Source organism: Bufo bufo, chromosome 2, assembly GCF_905171765.1.
Source record: "Bufo bufo chromosome 2, aBufBuf1.1, whole genome shotgun sequence".
Taxonomy (NCBI): domain Eukaryota; kingdom Metazoa; phylum Chordata; class Amphibia; order Anura; family Bufonidae; genus Bufo; species Bufo bufo.
Window position 1 is genome coordinate 287,141,964 of NC_053390.1, and position 13,375 is coordinate 287,155,338.

Consider the following 13,375-nt stretch of genomic DNA (forward strand, 5'->3'; position numbering starts at 1 on the left):
CCGGAAACCGTCCACTGTGTTGTGTGTGGGTGGGGGTTGTGGGAGGTCCCTTGATAATGTTCAACCGGTCACCGTGGGCCAGGCCGTAGCCATGGGACTTAGAGACACCGGCGCTGAGATGACACTGGTACGGCCTGAACTGGTGGCACCCCATGATTTACTGCCCGGGATATCCCTCACTGTCTCAGGGATTGGAGGAGTAGAACCGGCGCTGCCCGTCGCCGAGGTCTATTTGGACTGGGGCGCCGGTCGAGGAGTAAGGGAGGTGGGGGTATCTGCAAATATCTTCGCCAGTGTTTTGCTGAGAGGAAGCAGGCACTACCAGCGGTGGCAGTGGCCATAGCTGCTGTCACGCGCAGTAGGAGTGCTGGGGCCCTAGGGGCCCCTCAGGGGTCTGATGGCTTTCACCCTTTCGACCAAGTGGCTGCCAAGTCAGATGGAGGCCCGGAGACAGGTCCCAGGGACCTGACAGAAGACGTGGCAGTCTCGTCTATTCTGACCACATCCGGTCAGGGGTTTCAGATGGCTTCAGTAGCTAACGCCAGCCTGGATGCTCCCAAGGAGCAGGCGGGACAGCCTCCCTCAGACTCAGACCTCGAGCAGGTGGTCTGGGACCAAGGACGGCTGTACCGGGTCACGGTCCAGCAGGGCTCACCGGAGGAGCGGCCTAGCGACCGGCAGGTATTAGCATTGACAGGGGACATGGCAGTCTCGTCTATTCTGACCACGTTCCACCAGGGGTTTCAGGTGGCGCTAGGAGCTAGCACCAGCTGGAAAGCTCTCACGGAGCAGGTGGCACGGCCTCCATTGGATTCAGACCCCCAGAGGGCGGTCTGGAACCAAGGACAGTTGTGCCCGGAAACGGTGCAACAGGGCTCACCAGAGGCGTGGCCTAGGCCCGAAAATTTGTGGTACCCTATCCATTCAGGGTGGAATTTCTGTGGGCTGCGCATGAGATTCCGGTGACCAGATACCCAGGGGCCACTAAGACAGAGGCCTGGACGGAAGACGTAGCCACCCCTGGGGCGTCGGTCATCAAGTGTGTCATGCGCTTTCAGGAAAAGGCGCAGGCCTTGTCGCCGTTAGGGCATGACAGTGTGGGGCAGGCCCAGACCGACCAGAAGCGGGGGTACAACCAGGACGCTTGTGAGAGGACCCACCACGTGGGTCAACAAGTGTGGATACTGTTTCCCGTACCTCAGGACAAGCGTCAGGCGGCCTGGGAAGGCCCGTACCTCGCGCACCACCGGCTCAATGCCAAGCCTTCCCCGTGAACCTGTTGCAGGCGTATCAGGAGTGGGAGGCAGGTGCCCTCCCGGAATGCCGCCCCTTCCGGGGAATGTTAACCAAAAATCCCGGAAGGAGGGAGTCCCCTGAGATGCCCTTGGGCATGGAGTATGCCCCTGTCACTTCTAAGCGGATAGTCCACCTGCTTAAGGGACTCGAAAGGAGATTTAATTTAATTGACTTCAATGGAAAAAAAACATTACCACGTGCACATGAACCATGTGCTAAATTGTCATCTGCTTCTGAAGTGGCATTTTACTTTTTGGATGCAGATTTGATTGTGGATTTCATAGAAGTCAATGGGGAAGCTGAGAAACTCTTCTAAGGACTCTTTTGCACAAGCGAGTTCTCCATCCGGATCCGAAGAGTGCGGTGAACACAGCATCTGGACTGAATCTTGACCTGTTCATTTCAATGGGTCTGTGTACATTAAAGACGTTTTTCACGTAGGATCTGCATTCGGCAAAAACCGCAGCATGTTCTATATTGTGTGTTTTTCACGCAGCCCTGGTTTCACAGAAGTGAATGGGGCTTGAAAGACGGAAGGCATCCGTATACCATGGGGCACAATTATCAAGCTCGCCAGGTTTTGGCCATAAAATTAGACTGGCCTCTTCCTTGAGCACTTATTATTTCAGCACTTATTAAGTCACATCTTTGTGAAAAAAAGCCACATGGAAAGTGCGACTTTTAATGCAAAAAAAGTCGTAACTCACCACTGAAAACAGACGAAGAAAAGTACACCACCCTGGGGTGGCATAGAAGATTAGACTGTTTTTGCAACAAATTCAGGTGCAAAAAAAGGCGTACCTACATAAATAGGTCAGAAAAGGTTTTAAAAGTTAGAAAACTTCCAAAACAGGGTCCATTTCAGTAGTAAATGCAACTAAAAAATAAGACTGTCTAAAGCAGCATTGTTTAGACTAAAGGCGCAGAGTAACACCTCATTCACATGTCAGTGTTCGGTCAGTGATTTCCATCAATGATTCTGAACCAAAACCAGGTGCTGTTCTAAACACAGAAGAGGTGCAGATCTTTCCCTTATACCTTATGTCTGTGGAGACTCCACTCCTGGTTTTGGCTCAGTCACTAATGGAAATCACTGACCAAAACACTGACGTGTGAATGAGGGTTAGGCCCTGTAACGGATCACCTGGCACCCCGACCGGGTACCTCCGTTGAATGAATGCTCCTAGTGCTTTCCGAGGACTCCAAGCACTCCACTTGACGCCGTACGCACTGCAGACCCCACGAACCGCCGAAGCTTGGTTGAGGTCTCACCGTCTCCTACCCACCCTGGACCTACGACAAGGCTCCAGGCTCCAGTGGGTGGACCTCTCCTAAAACCAGAGATCAGGAACAGCCCTTAAAAGAGCTAGTAGTTATAGCCAGGGGAGTATACACATATAGCAATCCCCACACACATGAGACGAGGCTCTATGTTGAAGGTGAAACAGGAACTGACTGTACTTCACGTACAGCCTCTTTTATTCACAAACCAAAAACATAGTACTGCCCACAGGGGTTTGAAATACAACCAATCAGTAATTAACAACACATACAATGTAACTACAGCAACCAATCGTTCACGCCCCCAGAGGACCAGAATGAAGACTGGGACATAGGACAACATATCCCCACAATGCATCATGGTCTCCTCCCCTCTGTCTGGAGACAACCTGAGGAGCAATCCAATTATCTCTCAGAACAAAGGGAGATCGCCAATACACATGTAGATACAACAGGACAGACATCACCATTTAAACACACAATGGGACAATGGCACAATAGAAACACACCCAGCATTTTCCTCCCAAGCTGACAAGTTACAATTATTATAGATTGTTACAACTTTGTGAGTTTACATTGGCCATACATATAACTTACATTAATTCAAACAGTATAACGTGGGGACAAACCTATCCAAAATTCACTTGAATCGGTTCAGGGGTTTAAAAGTTAGTATATGGCCCATAATCCTGGGGCAAGAGGCAAGCAGTCAGTCCTCTCCAAAACCCAGTGGCGAGGTCGGTTTCGCCACACATCTCCCCCTCCCAGGGAAGACTAACCAGATACCTGACCTCACGGTCAGTACCTGAGTTAGTCTGGCAGTCCAACCACAACCCAATACTGGACCTGTTGAATCTTGGGGCCTGGCTCTGTTCTGTATGTCCCCAGCTGTTGAGTGGGCATCTGCTACTCCTCGCTTCCTTGTGGTTCTCCAGCTTGGAACTGTAGGTACTTGGTGGGCAGAGGCCGACTGCGCTCTGCCCAGATGCCAGCTCTTCCGCTGGGGTAGCCTGTGGGAAGTCCGGCTCTGGAGAAGAGGATAGGGGAGGGCAGCGGCCGACTGCGCTCTGCCCAGATGCCAGCGCTTCCGCTGGGGTAGCCTGTGGGAAGTCCGGCTCTGGAGAAGAGGATAGGGGAGGGCAGAGGCCGACTGCACTCTGCCCAGATGCCAGCTCTTCCGCTGGGATGTGATCAGGGAATCCTATCCCCAGGACCTTGTTGCAGATCGGCTGTGGAGAGGAGGAATCGCTTACCTCTTCCTCCTGGCATTCCTGCAGGGTTGGTGGGGGATCTGAACCGGCCGTCCAGCATCCCGGTAGGCCTGGTGCAGAGACCGCGGTCCCATCTGCACCATCGGAGTTAGGGGTGCTGTCCCCCTCCTCCTCCTGGTATCCCTGCGGAGATGGCTGGAGATCTGGACCGACCGTCCAGCATCTCTGTAGGACTGGTAGAGAGACCTCGGTCCCATCTCCACCTGCCATCTGTGGGTCCTCCCAGGACCAGTCTGTGAGGTCCCTCAACAGTTGCGAGTAAGGACCACCTGCGTCCACACCTGGCAACTCCGGCTGCTGTTGAGGGTCTGGGCCAGCTGCCCAGCATCCCGGTGGAGAGACCTCGGTCCCGTCTCCCCCTGCCTGTTGTGGTTCCTCACAGGACCAGTTTATGAGGACTTCTACCTCTGTAGCTGGTACTGAAGCAGGGGATACTTCAGTCGGGTCTTCCCAGCTGTAGGGTTGTAGGTCTGGGACTGCCACCCAGCTCTCTGGCAGTGTATATTGGGACCGAATTGAGCTGAAGAAGTATTGGTAGTCCTGCTCCAGCTCCCACTCCTTTGTCACTAGAGATGCCAGGTCTTGTCTCACCTCTCTCGCTGTAGCCCAATCATGCATAGCCTCCCTGTAGTCATAGATATCCCAGAACCGGGACCCTCCAGCATCTCCGAACTCCGGTTCTGCGAAGGCCTCAAACAACAGGCCAGGGCCATCAGAATTCTCACCCTCGGGTCTGTCGTGCTCAGCCATCCAGGGGGAGTGCCGAATCACATACCACCAGAGTGCCTGGTAGGCGTCATCTAGCCAAAGCTCCTTCCATACCAGGCTCTCCAGTTCTGTCACCCACTCATTCAGGGGCTTCTCTCCCAGAAGGGGCATTCGCAGGGCCACTCGCATCCGCAACTGCTGTTCCTCACTGGGGAGACACTCGCCCCGCCGCCGCTGGGCATTTTCCAGGGCATCATACCAGACGCCTTTCCGGACTGCATCCCTCCAGTCCGGGTCATCCTCATCCTCGTAGTGGAACGCTGTTTGAAGACTAGCCGATTCCATCCTGCTGTAGCCAGGGGCGCTGTACGGATACTAGCGTTACCCTCAATTTAGTAAATCCACGAACGGTGTCTCCGAGCTGCTTCTCCTCACACTAGGACGCCATCCCACTGCTTGCCACCAATGTAACGGATCACCTGGTACACCGACCGGGTACCTCCGTTGAATGAATGCTCCTAGTGCTTTCCGAGGACTCCAAGCACTCCACTTGACACCGTACGCACTGCAGACCCCACGAACCGCCGAAGCTTGGTTGAGGTCTCACCGTCTCCTACCCACCCTGGACCTACGACAAGGCTCCAGGCTCCAGTGGGTGGACCTCTCCTAAAACCAGAGATCAGGAACAGCCCTTAAAAGAGCTAGTAGTTATAGCCAGGGGAGTATACACATATAGCAATCCCCACACACATGAGACGAGGCTCTATGTTGAAGGTGAAACAGGAACTGACTGTACTTCACGTACAGCCTCTTTTATTCACAAACCAAAAACATAGTACTGCCCACAGGGGTTTGAAATACAACCAATCAGTAATTAACAACACATACAATGTAACTACAGCAACCAATCGTTCACGCCCCCAGAGGACCAGAATGAAGACTGGGACATAGGACAACATATCCCCACAATGCATCATGGTCTCCTCCCCTCTGTCTGGAGACAACCTGAGGAGCAATCCAATTATCTCTCAGAACAAAGGGAGATCGCCAATACACATGTAGATACAACAGGACAGACATCACCATTTAAACACACAATGGGACAATGGCACAATAGAAACACACCCAGCATTTTCCTCCCAAGCTGACAAGTTACAATTATTATAGATTGTTACAACTTTGTGAGTTTACATTGGCCATACATATAACTTACATTAATTCAAACAGTATAACGTGGGGACAAACCTATCCAAAATTCACTTGAATCGGTTCAGGGGTTTAAAAGTTAGTATATGGCCCATAATCCTGGGGCAAGAGGCAAGCAGTCAGTCCTCTCCAAAACCCAGTGGCGAGGTCGGTTTCGCCACAGGCCCCTTTCACACGAGCGAGTATTCCGCGCGGATGCGATGCGGGAGGTGAACGCATTGCACCCGCACTGAATACTGACCCATTCATTTCTATGGGGCTGTGCACACGAGCGGTGATTTTCACGCATCACTTTTGCGTTGCGTGAAAATCGCAGCATGCTCCTCTTTGTGCGTTTTTCACGTAACGCAGGCCCCATAGAAATGAATGGGGTTGCGTGAAAATCGCAAGCATCCGCAAGCAAGTGCGGATGCGGTGCGATTTTCACGCACGGTTGCTAGGAGACGATCGGGATGGAGACCCGAACCTTATTATTTTCCCTTATAACATGGTTATAAGGGAAAATAATAGCATTCTGAATACAGAATGCATAGTAAAACAGGGCTGGAGGGGTTAAAAAAAATAAAAATGTCATTTAACTCACCTTTATCCACTTGCTCGCGTAGCCGGCATCTCCGTCTGACTCTTTTACTGTCTAGGACCTGTGGAGAGCATTAACTATAGTTTAAGGACCTGGGATGACGTCACTCCGGTCATCACATGGTACGTCACATGATCTTTTACCATGGTGATTCACCATGGTAAAAGATCATGTGACGTACCATGTGATGACCAGAGTGACGTCATCCCAGGTCCTTAAACTATAGTTAATGCTCTCCACAGGTCCTAGACAGTAAAAGAGTCAGACGGAGATGCCCGGCATCGCGAGCAAGTGGATTAAGGTGAGTTAAATGATTTTTTATTTTTTTTAACCCCCTCCAGCCCTGTTTTACTTAGCATTCTGTATTCAGAATGCTATTATTTTCCCTTATAACCATGTTATAAGGGAAAATAATACTATTTACAGAACACCGATCCCAAGCCCGAACTTCTGTGAAGAAGTTCGGGTTTGGGTACCAAACACGCGCGATTTTTCTCACGCGAGTGTAAAACGCATTACAAGGTTTTGCACTCGCGCGGAAAAATCGCGGGTGTTCCCGCAACGCACCCGGACATTTTTCCGCAACGCCCGTGTGAAAGAGGCCTTAAATGTCTTTTTCACTGATGGCTACTAGGAGATGTAGATTATTAGTGTTGAGCAAACTTGTCTTTTCTAGTTTGGCGTACAGGTTCGGGTTATCTAAGAATCCCATTATGGATTCCGCTACCACGGTCCATAACGGAATTCTATGATGGCATGCACCACGGAAGCCTATAAGAGGCATTCCGTATTGCATTTTGGCATAATAGAAGTCTATGGCCAGCATAGACCTCTATTATGACAGAATGCCTCTAATAGGCTTCCGTCGTGCATGCCGTCACAGAATTCCGTTATGGACCGTGGTAGTGGAATCCATAATGGGATTCTTAGATAAACCGAACCTGTACGCCAAACTTGAAAACACATGTTCGCTCAACACTAATTGCTATTCTTCAGTTTTATTTCACACGCATGAAAAATGCATGCAATCTGAATACAATCTGGACAGAAAAAATTGCACATTTTCTAAAGTGACTTTTATTTTTTTGTTGCATTTACTACTGAAATTGCGCCTGTTTTGGAATCTTTTGAGCCTTGTTTGCCTATTTTGATATTTTAGACTAAATCAGAAGTTTTCAAACTTTTGTGACTTTTTTTTCGGATCTATTTATGTAGGTCCGCCTTTTTTTTGCGCCTGAATTTGTTGCAAAAACAGGGCTGCAGTACTTTCTTTTGTCAATTTTCAATGGTGAAGTGCAACTTTTTAGCATTTCTTTCCTGGAGACATGCAACTTTTCTCTGCAAAGATGAGACTTTTTGATACACAAATAAATTAGACCAGTCTAAGTGAATATGAACCTGTCTAACTGAAAAACAACCACCAGGAGTCAGAATAAGAAAAATAAGCCTAGTCTAATTCATCAACGGATGTGTGACTTGGCGAAAGAAAGACAGCCAAAAGAAACACGCCTGTCTAATTTTATGGCCATAACAGGCAAGCTTTATAAATGTGCCCCACGGACTGTGTGAAAGCCTTATTTACACAGTCAGTGTTCGGTCAGTGATTTCCATCAGTGATTGTGAGCCAAAACGAGGTGCCTCACATTTTGGTCTAGAGAAGCTACTCCAGTTTTCCTACTCCACCCTCCTACTGGAGTGAAATTGGGACTTTTAAAAAAAGTCCCAGTGATAAATCCTGTCCCGCCCAACTGTTGTACACAGTGTGAAACCGGCAATGTAAATATTGTCACACGGGCAGTTATAAAAGGGACTTGCGACAATTTTTTTTTTACTAAAAAAGTCTCAAGTCTGTGAATTAATGACCCCCACTGTTCCCTACTTGATCACCGTGAAGTACAGTACATGAGACTCCACTATTAAATTGGTATATCACATCGGTTCTAAATGTAATATTAGACTGAAATGTAGACTGTGGAAAGACACAGAAATATACATAATTCATATCACCAACACCTCTTAGGTTACGGGCGCACTGTCAGGTTTCCTGGTGCTGTTTTACAAGCCAAAACCAGGAGTAAATTGAAGTAAGAGGAGAGGTCATCCATGTCCTTTAGGGCTCATGCACATGGCCGTGGCTGTATTGCGGCCCACAAACAGCGGGTCCACAATACACGGGCCCCGGTCGTGACACATCGAGACCCATTCATTTTTAATCGGTCTGTGATCCGTTCGTACCGCAAAAATACAGAACATGTTCTATTTTTTTTGCAGTGTGGAGGCACGGACAGAAACACCACGGAAGCACTCCGTAGTACTTCAAGTATTGCATGGACGCTCCATGTGGTCGTACTCTTAGGCCATTATTTTTTACCAGTGATGTCCCACCACCAGTTCCCCTGCCAATATGCACAATGACAGGGTCATGGCACTCCTGGGAGCGCTCTTTTCCTTATTAACCCAAGAATAAAGACTCGTCCACACAGTGGCTGTACCTGGTACTGCAGCTTGTCCTACTCATTTGCATTCCAACATTGTGTCTCTGTAAACCATGAAGGGGACATTGCTCTTGCAGGGGCTCTATGGTCCTTTTACATTGCTGATAGCTGAGTGTTTCACAGGTTGGACCCCCAAATGATGAAACATAATTAATCTTTACAGATTTCCAATTGTTTGCATGCATCGAATAAAAAAGATTGGATTTATGCTACTTTCACACTGGCGTTTTGGCTTTCCGTTTGTGAGATCCGTTCAGGGCTCTCACAAGCGGTCCAAAACGGATCAGTTTTGCCCTAATGTATTCTGAATGGAAAAGGATCCGCTCAGAAGGCATCAGTTTGCCTCCGTTCAGTCACCATTCCACACTAAAACGCTGCATGCGGCTGTTTTACGGTAAAAAAAAAAATCATCTGCAGAAATAACGAGCATGGACATTATATACACAGATTCCAATGGGAAAAGCGGCAAATTAGCCCACTGAATGGGTCTCATTCTTGTGTGGATCCACCAGCACATAAACTGTGCATCTGGATCACAAATCTGAGTATCTGTTTTGGATTTTTATTGCAAATCCTCCTGAAAATCTGTAATGTGTGAACATGCCTTAAATATAAGCTGCTTTATTTGGAGCACATAAGCCAATAACATCAACATTTCGGCACACAGGCTTTTAACAATGTTCCAAGTGCATATAATGTTGCTGTTTTTTGGTTATGTCATATCTCCCAACTTTTAAAAAGCCCAAGGAGGAACATTATCAGCGCCACGCCTTTAACTCCCCCCAATGTCTGTCTACACATCCCAATCCCGCCTATTACCTTTTTTGCCCCCACACAGTAGTTATTTCCCCCTTAGTTCCCCCACACAGTAGAATATCCCTCAGTGCCTACTCACAGTAGTGATTTCCCTCTAGTGCCCCACACATTAGTTATGCCTCCTTAGTGCCCCTACACAGTAGTCATGCTCCTTATTGCCCCCACACAGTAGATATGCACCCCAATTGCCTCCACACACTAGATATGCCCTTTCTTTGCCCCCGCAAAGTACATATGCCCCCACACAGCAGTTATGCTCCCTTTGTGTAACCAGAAAGTAGAATGCCCCTTCAGAGCCCCCCTTACAGTAGAGCTGGCCTCTGTATTTTTTAACAAAATAAAAAAAATAATACCCACGTAGTCCCGTTCCCCCGGTGAATGAAACACATCCTGCTCTCCCCAGCAGCAGCCATGGTGAAGTGACGACATTGCACCTGCTGTGCTCATGCACACAACCGTGTCCATATTTCAGTCTGCCAACCACGGATCGGCAAAATATAGATAACTTCTGTCTGTGCTCCGCATTTTTCTCACTCCAATAGAAATGGCCATTCCCATACACAGTGCAGACCACACTAGGACATGGTCTATAATTCGGGGAACGGACACATTGAGCCACAAAAAACATGAACATGTGCATGGCCACATGGAAATGAATGGGGCAGTCGGCTGTCCACAAAAAAAAGCAAACAGCACTTGGATGAAAAATACAGTAATGTGCATGAGGACTTAAGATCACAAGCCTCTTACCAATCACAACAGCTATGCGGGTGTTGACTTCTTCTGGCCATGGGCTCTCAGGTGCTGCCTTAAAGGGGTTTTCCAACAATAAGCCAAATGGCCAGTCTCTTGTGTCTGTGGGGGAAATCTAGAGTATTTTTACCCAAAAATATAGCTGCATTTTGTAAAAAAATTTTTGTGTCAGCTAGCATATTCTTGACAACAAGAACAGTGATATATTAGAGAAGGCAGTGGGAGCACAACTTACACATTTTGGTTGATGCCATCTCTCTGGCCACCCTCATTCGTAGTGTATTTCTAATTTAGCCATAATACCTATTCCTTACACAGAAAATATATGTTCCCATGATTTAAAGATGATAGAATCACAAGAACAGCGAATCGTTTTGTACACCGTGCAATGAAGATCTTTTACATGATATCTCAAGTATTACCTGTGTCCTGGCGGTACTGGTGCATAGTCTGAAGGTCAATGACGTATGGCGTTAGCTGTGTGTCCACCTGCCCTAATGCCACCCGTCCCCGTCCGTCTTCTCGTAAAGCATTCTCAATATGATGGCACACAGTTGCAGTATATGGTCTCCAACGTCCATGCTCATTCAACCATTCCCAGACCACAACTCTTGGAGGAGCCCCTTGACCTCCAAAATTTTGACCGCTTACTGATTGAAGAATACGTGACATGGCAAAAAGAAGAAGAAAAACTCAGGCGCTAGAATCTTTCACCCCAGTGTAACGCAGGAATAAGACTGGTGGAACAAGTGGTTTGAGCAGAACTTTGCATTGAGGAAGCTTAGGAGTACTGATCAAATGGCATGTCCTCAACTGGTTTTCATGTTGGACACAAATGCAGAATATGATATTAAAACAATAATATGAGCTTGTTTATGGCGGCATTTCCCATTTCTTTCCTATAGGTTGATGCCCCAAGACATTGTATTTTAATGACAATTATAGGGCTCACGAAGATGCACATTGTAGCTTGGCCCCCTTAAATGTCCTCTGCCTGAAAGCTTTTCTAGAAACAAGTCCTGAGCCCAGACAGTCAGTTGTCAGCTCTTCAGGCCATATGTCCATAAGCTTTTACTGGAAAAGGTGGGCATCTGCAAAAAGAAAAAAACACAAAAAAAAAAAACACAGATTCTGAAAACAATGTTGTGTATTTGTTGTCTAATGCATTGTCACAGTGCTAGACTCTCTACAGCCCTGGCATACTAAACACGCAGAACCTGGCTTCTACCAGCAATGCTTCTCTCTATACATACACTTGTATGCTTATTTGCATTTTATGTTTTTTTATGCTTTATGCTTCTTCTGTGATCTATACATATGGACAAGTGTATAATGAGCGGTAACCCATAAACTGATGGTCCTACCAATACATCAGCTTGATATTATCAAATCACAATGGACATCAGATTAGCTGAGTGAGGCCATGCATGCAGAGAGACCCCCTATCTGTATCCACTCTATATATATATATATATATATATATATATATATATATATATATATATACTGTATATATATATATATCCTACAGACTGTAGCAGTAACCATGGAGTACTCACGGTCCTCTCCTGTCAGCAGACCATTTTCTGACCTCCCTTGTGTCATGCCTTCATGGTGGGGGCGCAGTGTGGGGAGCCTGGTGTTCCCCCAGGGTTGGAGGGAGGCTTCTTCTTGGTGTCTCCTGGTGGGTGAATGGTCTGGGAGCTCCTCAGATGATGGCTCTGTAGATGCGGACAAGTGTGAAGAAGAGGTTGTAGTTCAGGCTTTCCTTGCTGGATGTGAGCACAGTCTTCAGGTGGAAGCAATGTCTCCAAGAGGGTGGGGTGAGCAGAGTCGGTGACCCCAGAGGATACAATGCACTGTGCTGCAGCCCCGTGCCATGAGCTGAGCTGCAGATTACAGCGCAGGATCCGGCTTCTTCTGGGTGCAGGAACCAGACATGATCGCGTCTTCTTCTGCTGCTTCCTCTGTTGGGAAGTGTCACTCTCCTTCTCTATAGCTTCTTCCTTCCATCCCCCACCATCCTACAACCTGTACAATACAGCTCCTTGTGCTCCCCAGTCATCCTCCAGTGTAGCCTGCTCCCCATGTCTGCAGCCTCTGCAGATACTCCAGAGACTGGGGGTAGCAAATGCAGGCATGGAGGGAGGGTGAGGGGGCTCCAGATATCTGGATAGACACTACAGAGAGATGGATTAGATAGGTGGATGGATAGATAGATAGAAATATATATATGAATAGATACTGTAGATAGATAGATGGATACTGTAGATAGATAGATGTGAGATATATATATATATATATATATATATATATATATATATATGAGATAGATAGAAATAGATACAGTAGATAGATGTGAGATAGAGAGATACGTATAGAGATAGATATGAATAGATACAGTAGATAGATAGATATATGTGAGATAGGTATATAGATAGAGAGATACGTATAGAGATAGATATGAATAGATACAGTAGATAGATAGATATATGTGAGATAGGTATATAGATAGAGAGATAGGTATAGAGATAGATAGATAGATAGATAGATAGATAGATACTGTAGATAGATTAGATAGACACGTGGTGGCGTGTTCTGTACATTGGCTCCAGGACCCGCAGTGTTATATATATGCACATAAATCTAGAGGCTGCATTACAGACAGAGCCGGCGATCTCCTGCTGTGACACAGAGAAGCTGGGCGGCACTGCAGCCATTAGATGTGACCTAGTGGTAGATGACATGGATGCAGGAAGCCACCAAAACCTTTATTATTGTGCTCTTGATCATCACAGGTCAGGACTAAGTATATAATGGCCAATACCTGGACTTCTGTCAGCAGTGGGGAGTAGACACACACCCCTTTTGGTGCTGGCTAGAAGGAAGACAGGTAGTAGCAGAGTGAGGCTCCATTCACACGTCCACAAATGGGTCCGCATCCGTTCTGCAATTTTGCGGACCCATTC

At 47.4% G+C, this 13,375-nt stretch overlaps 1 protein-coding gene across 1 annotated transcript in view; it reads right to left on the reverse strand.

Annotated features, from left to right (window-relative positions):
* Positions 1 to 11,078, reverse strand: part of DTX1 (deltex E3 ubiquitin ligase 1) — a 74,580-nt gene extending 63,502 nt beyond the window's left edge. Inside the window, exon 1 of the mRNA XM_040420267.1 lies at positions 10,829 to 11,078. Within this exon, the coding sequence (XP_040276201.1) occupies positions 10,829 to 11,078 (250 nt within the window). The remainder of the gene's footprint in view (positions 1 to 10,828) is intronic.
* Positions 11,079 to 13,375: the final 2,297 nt, after the last annotated feature.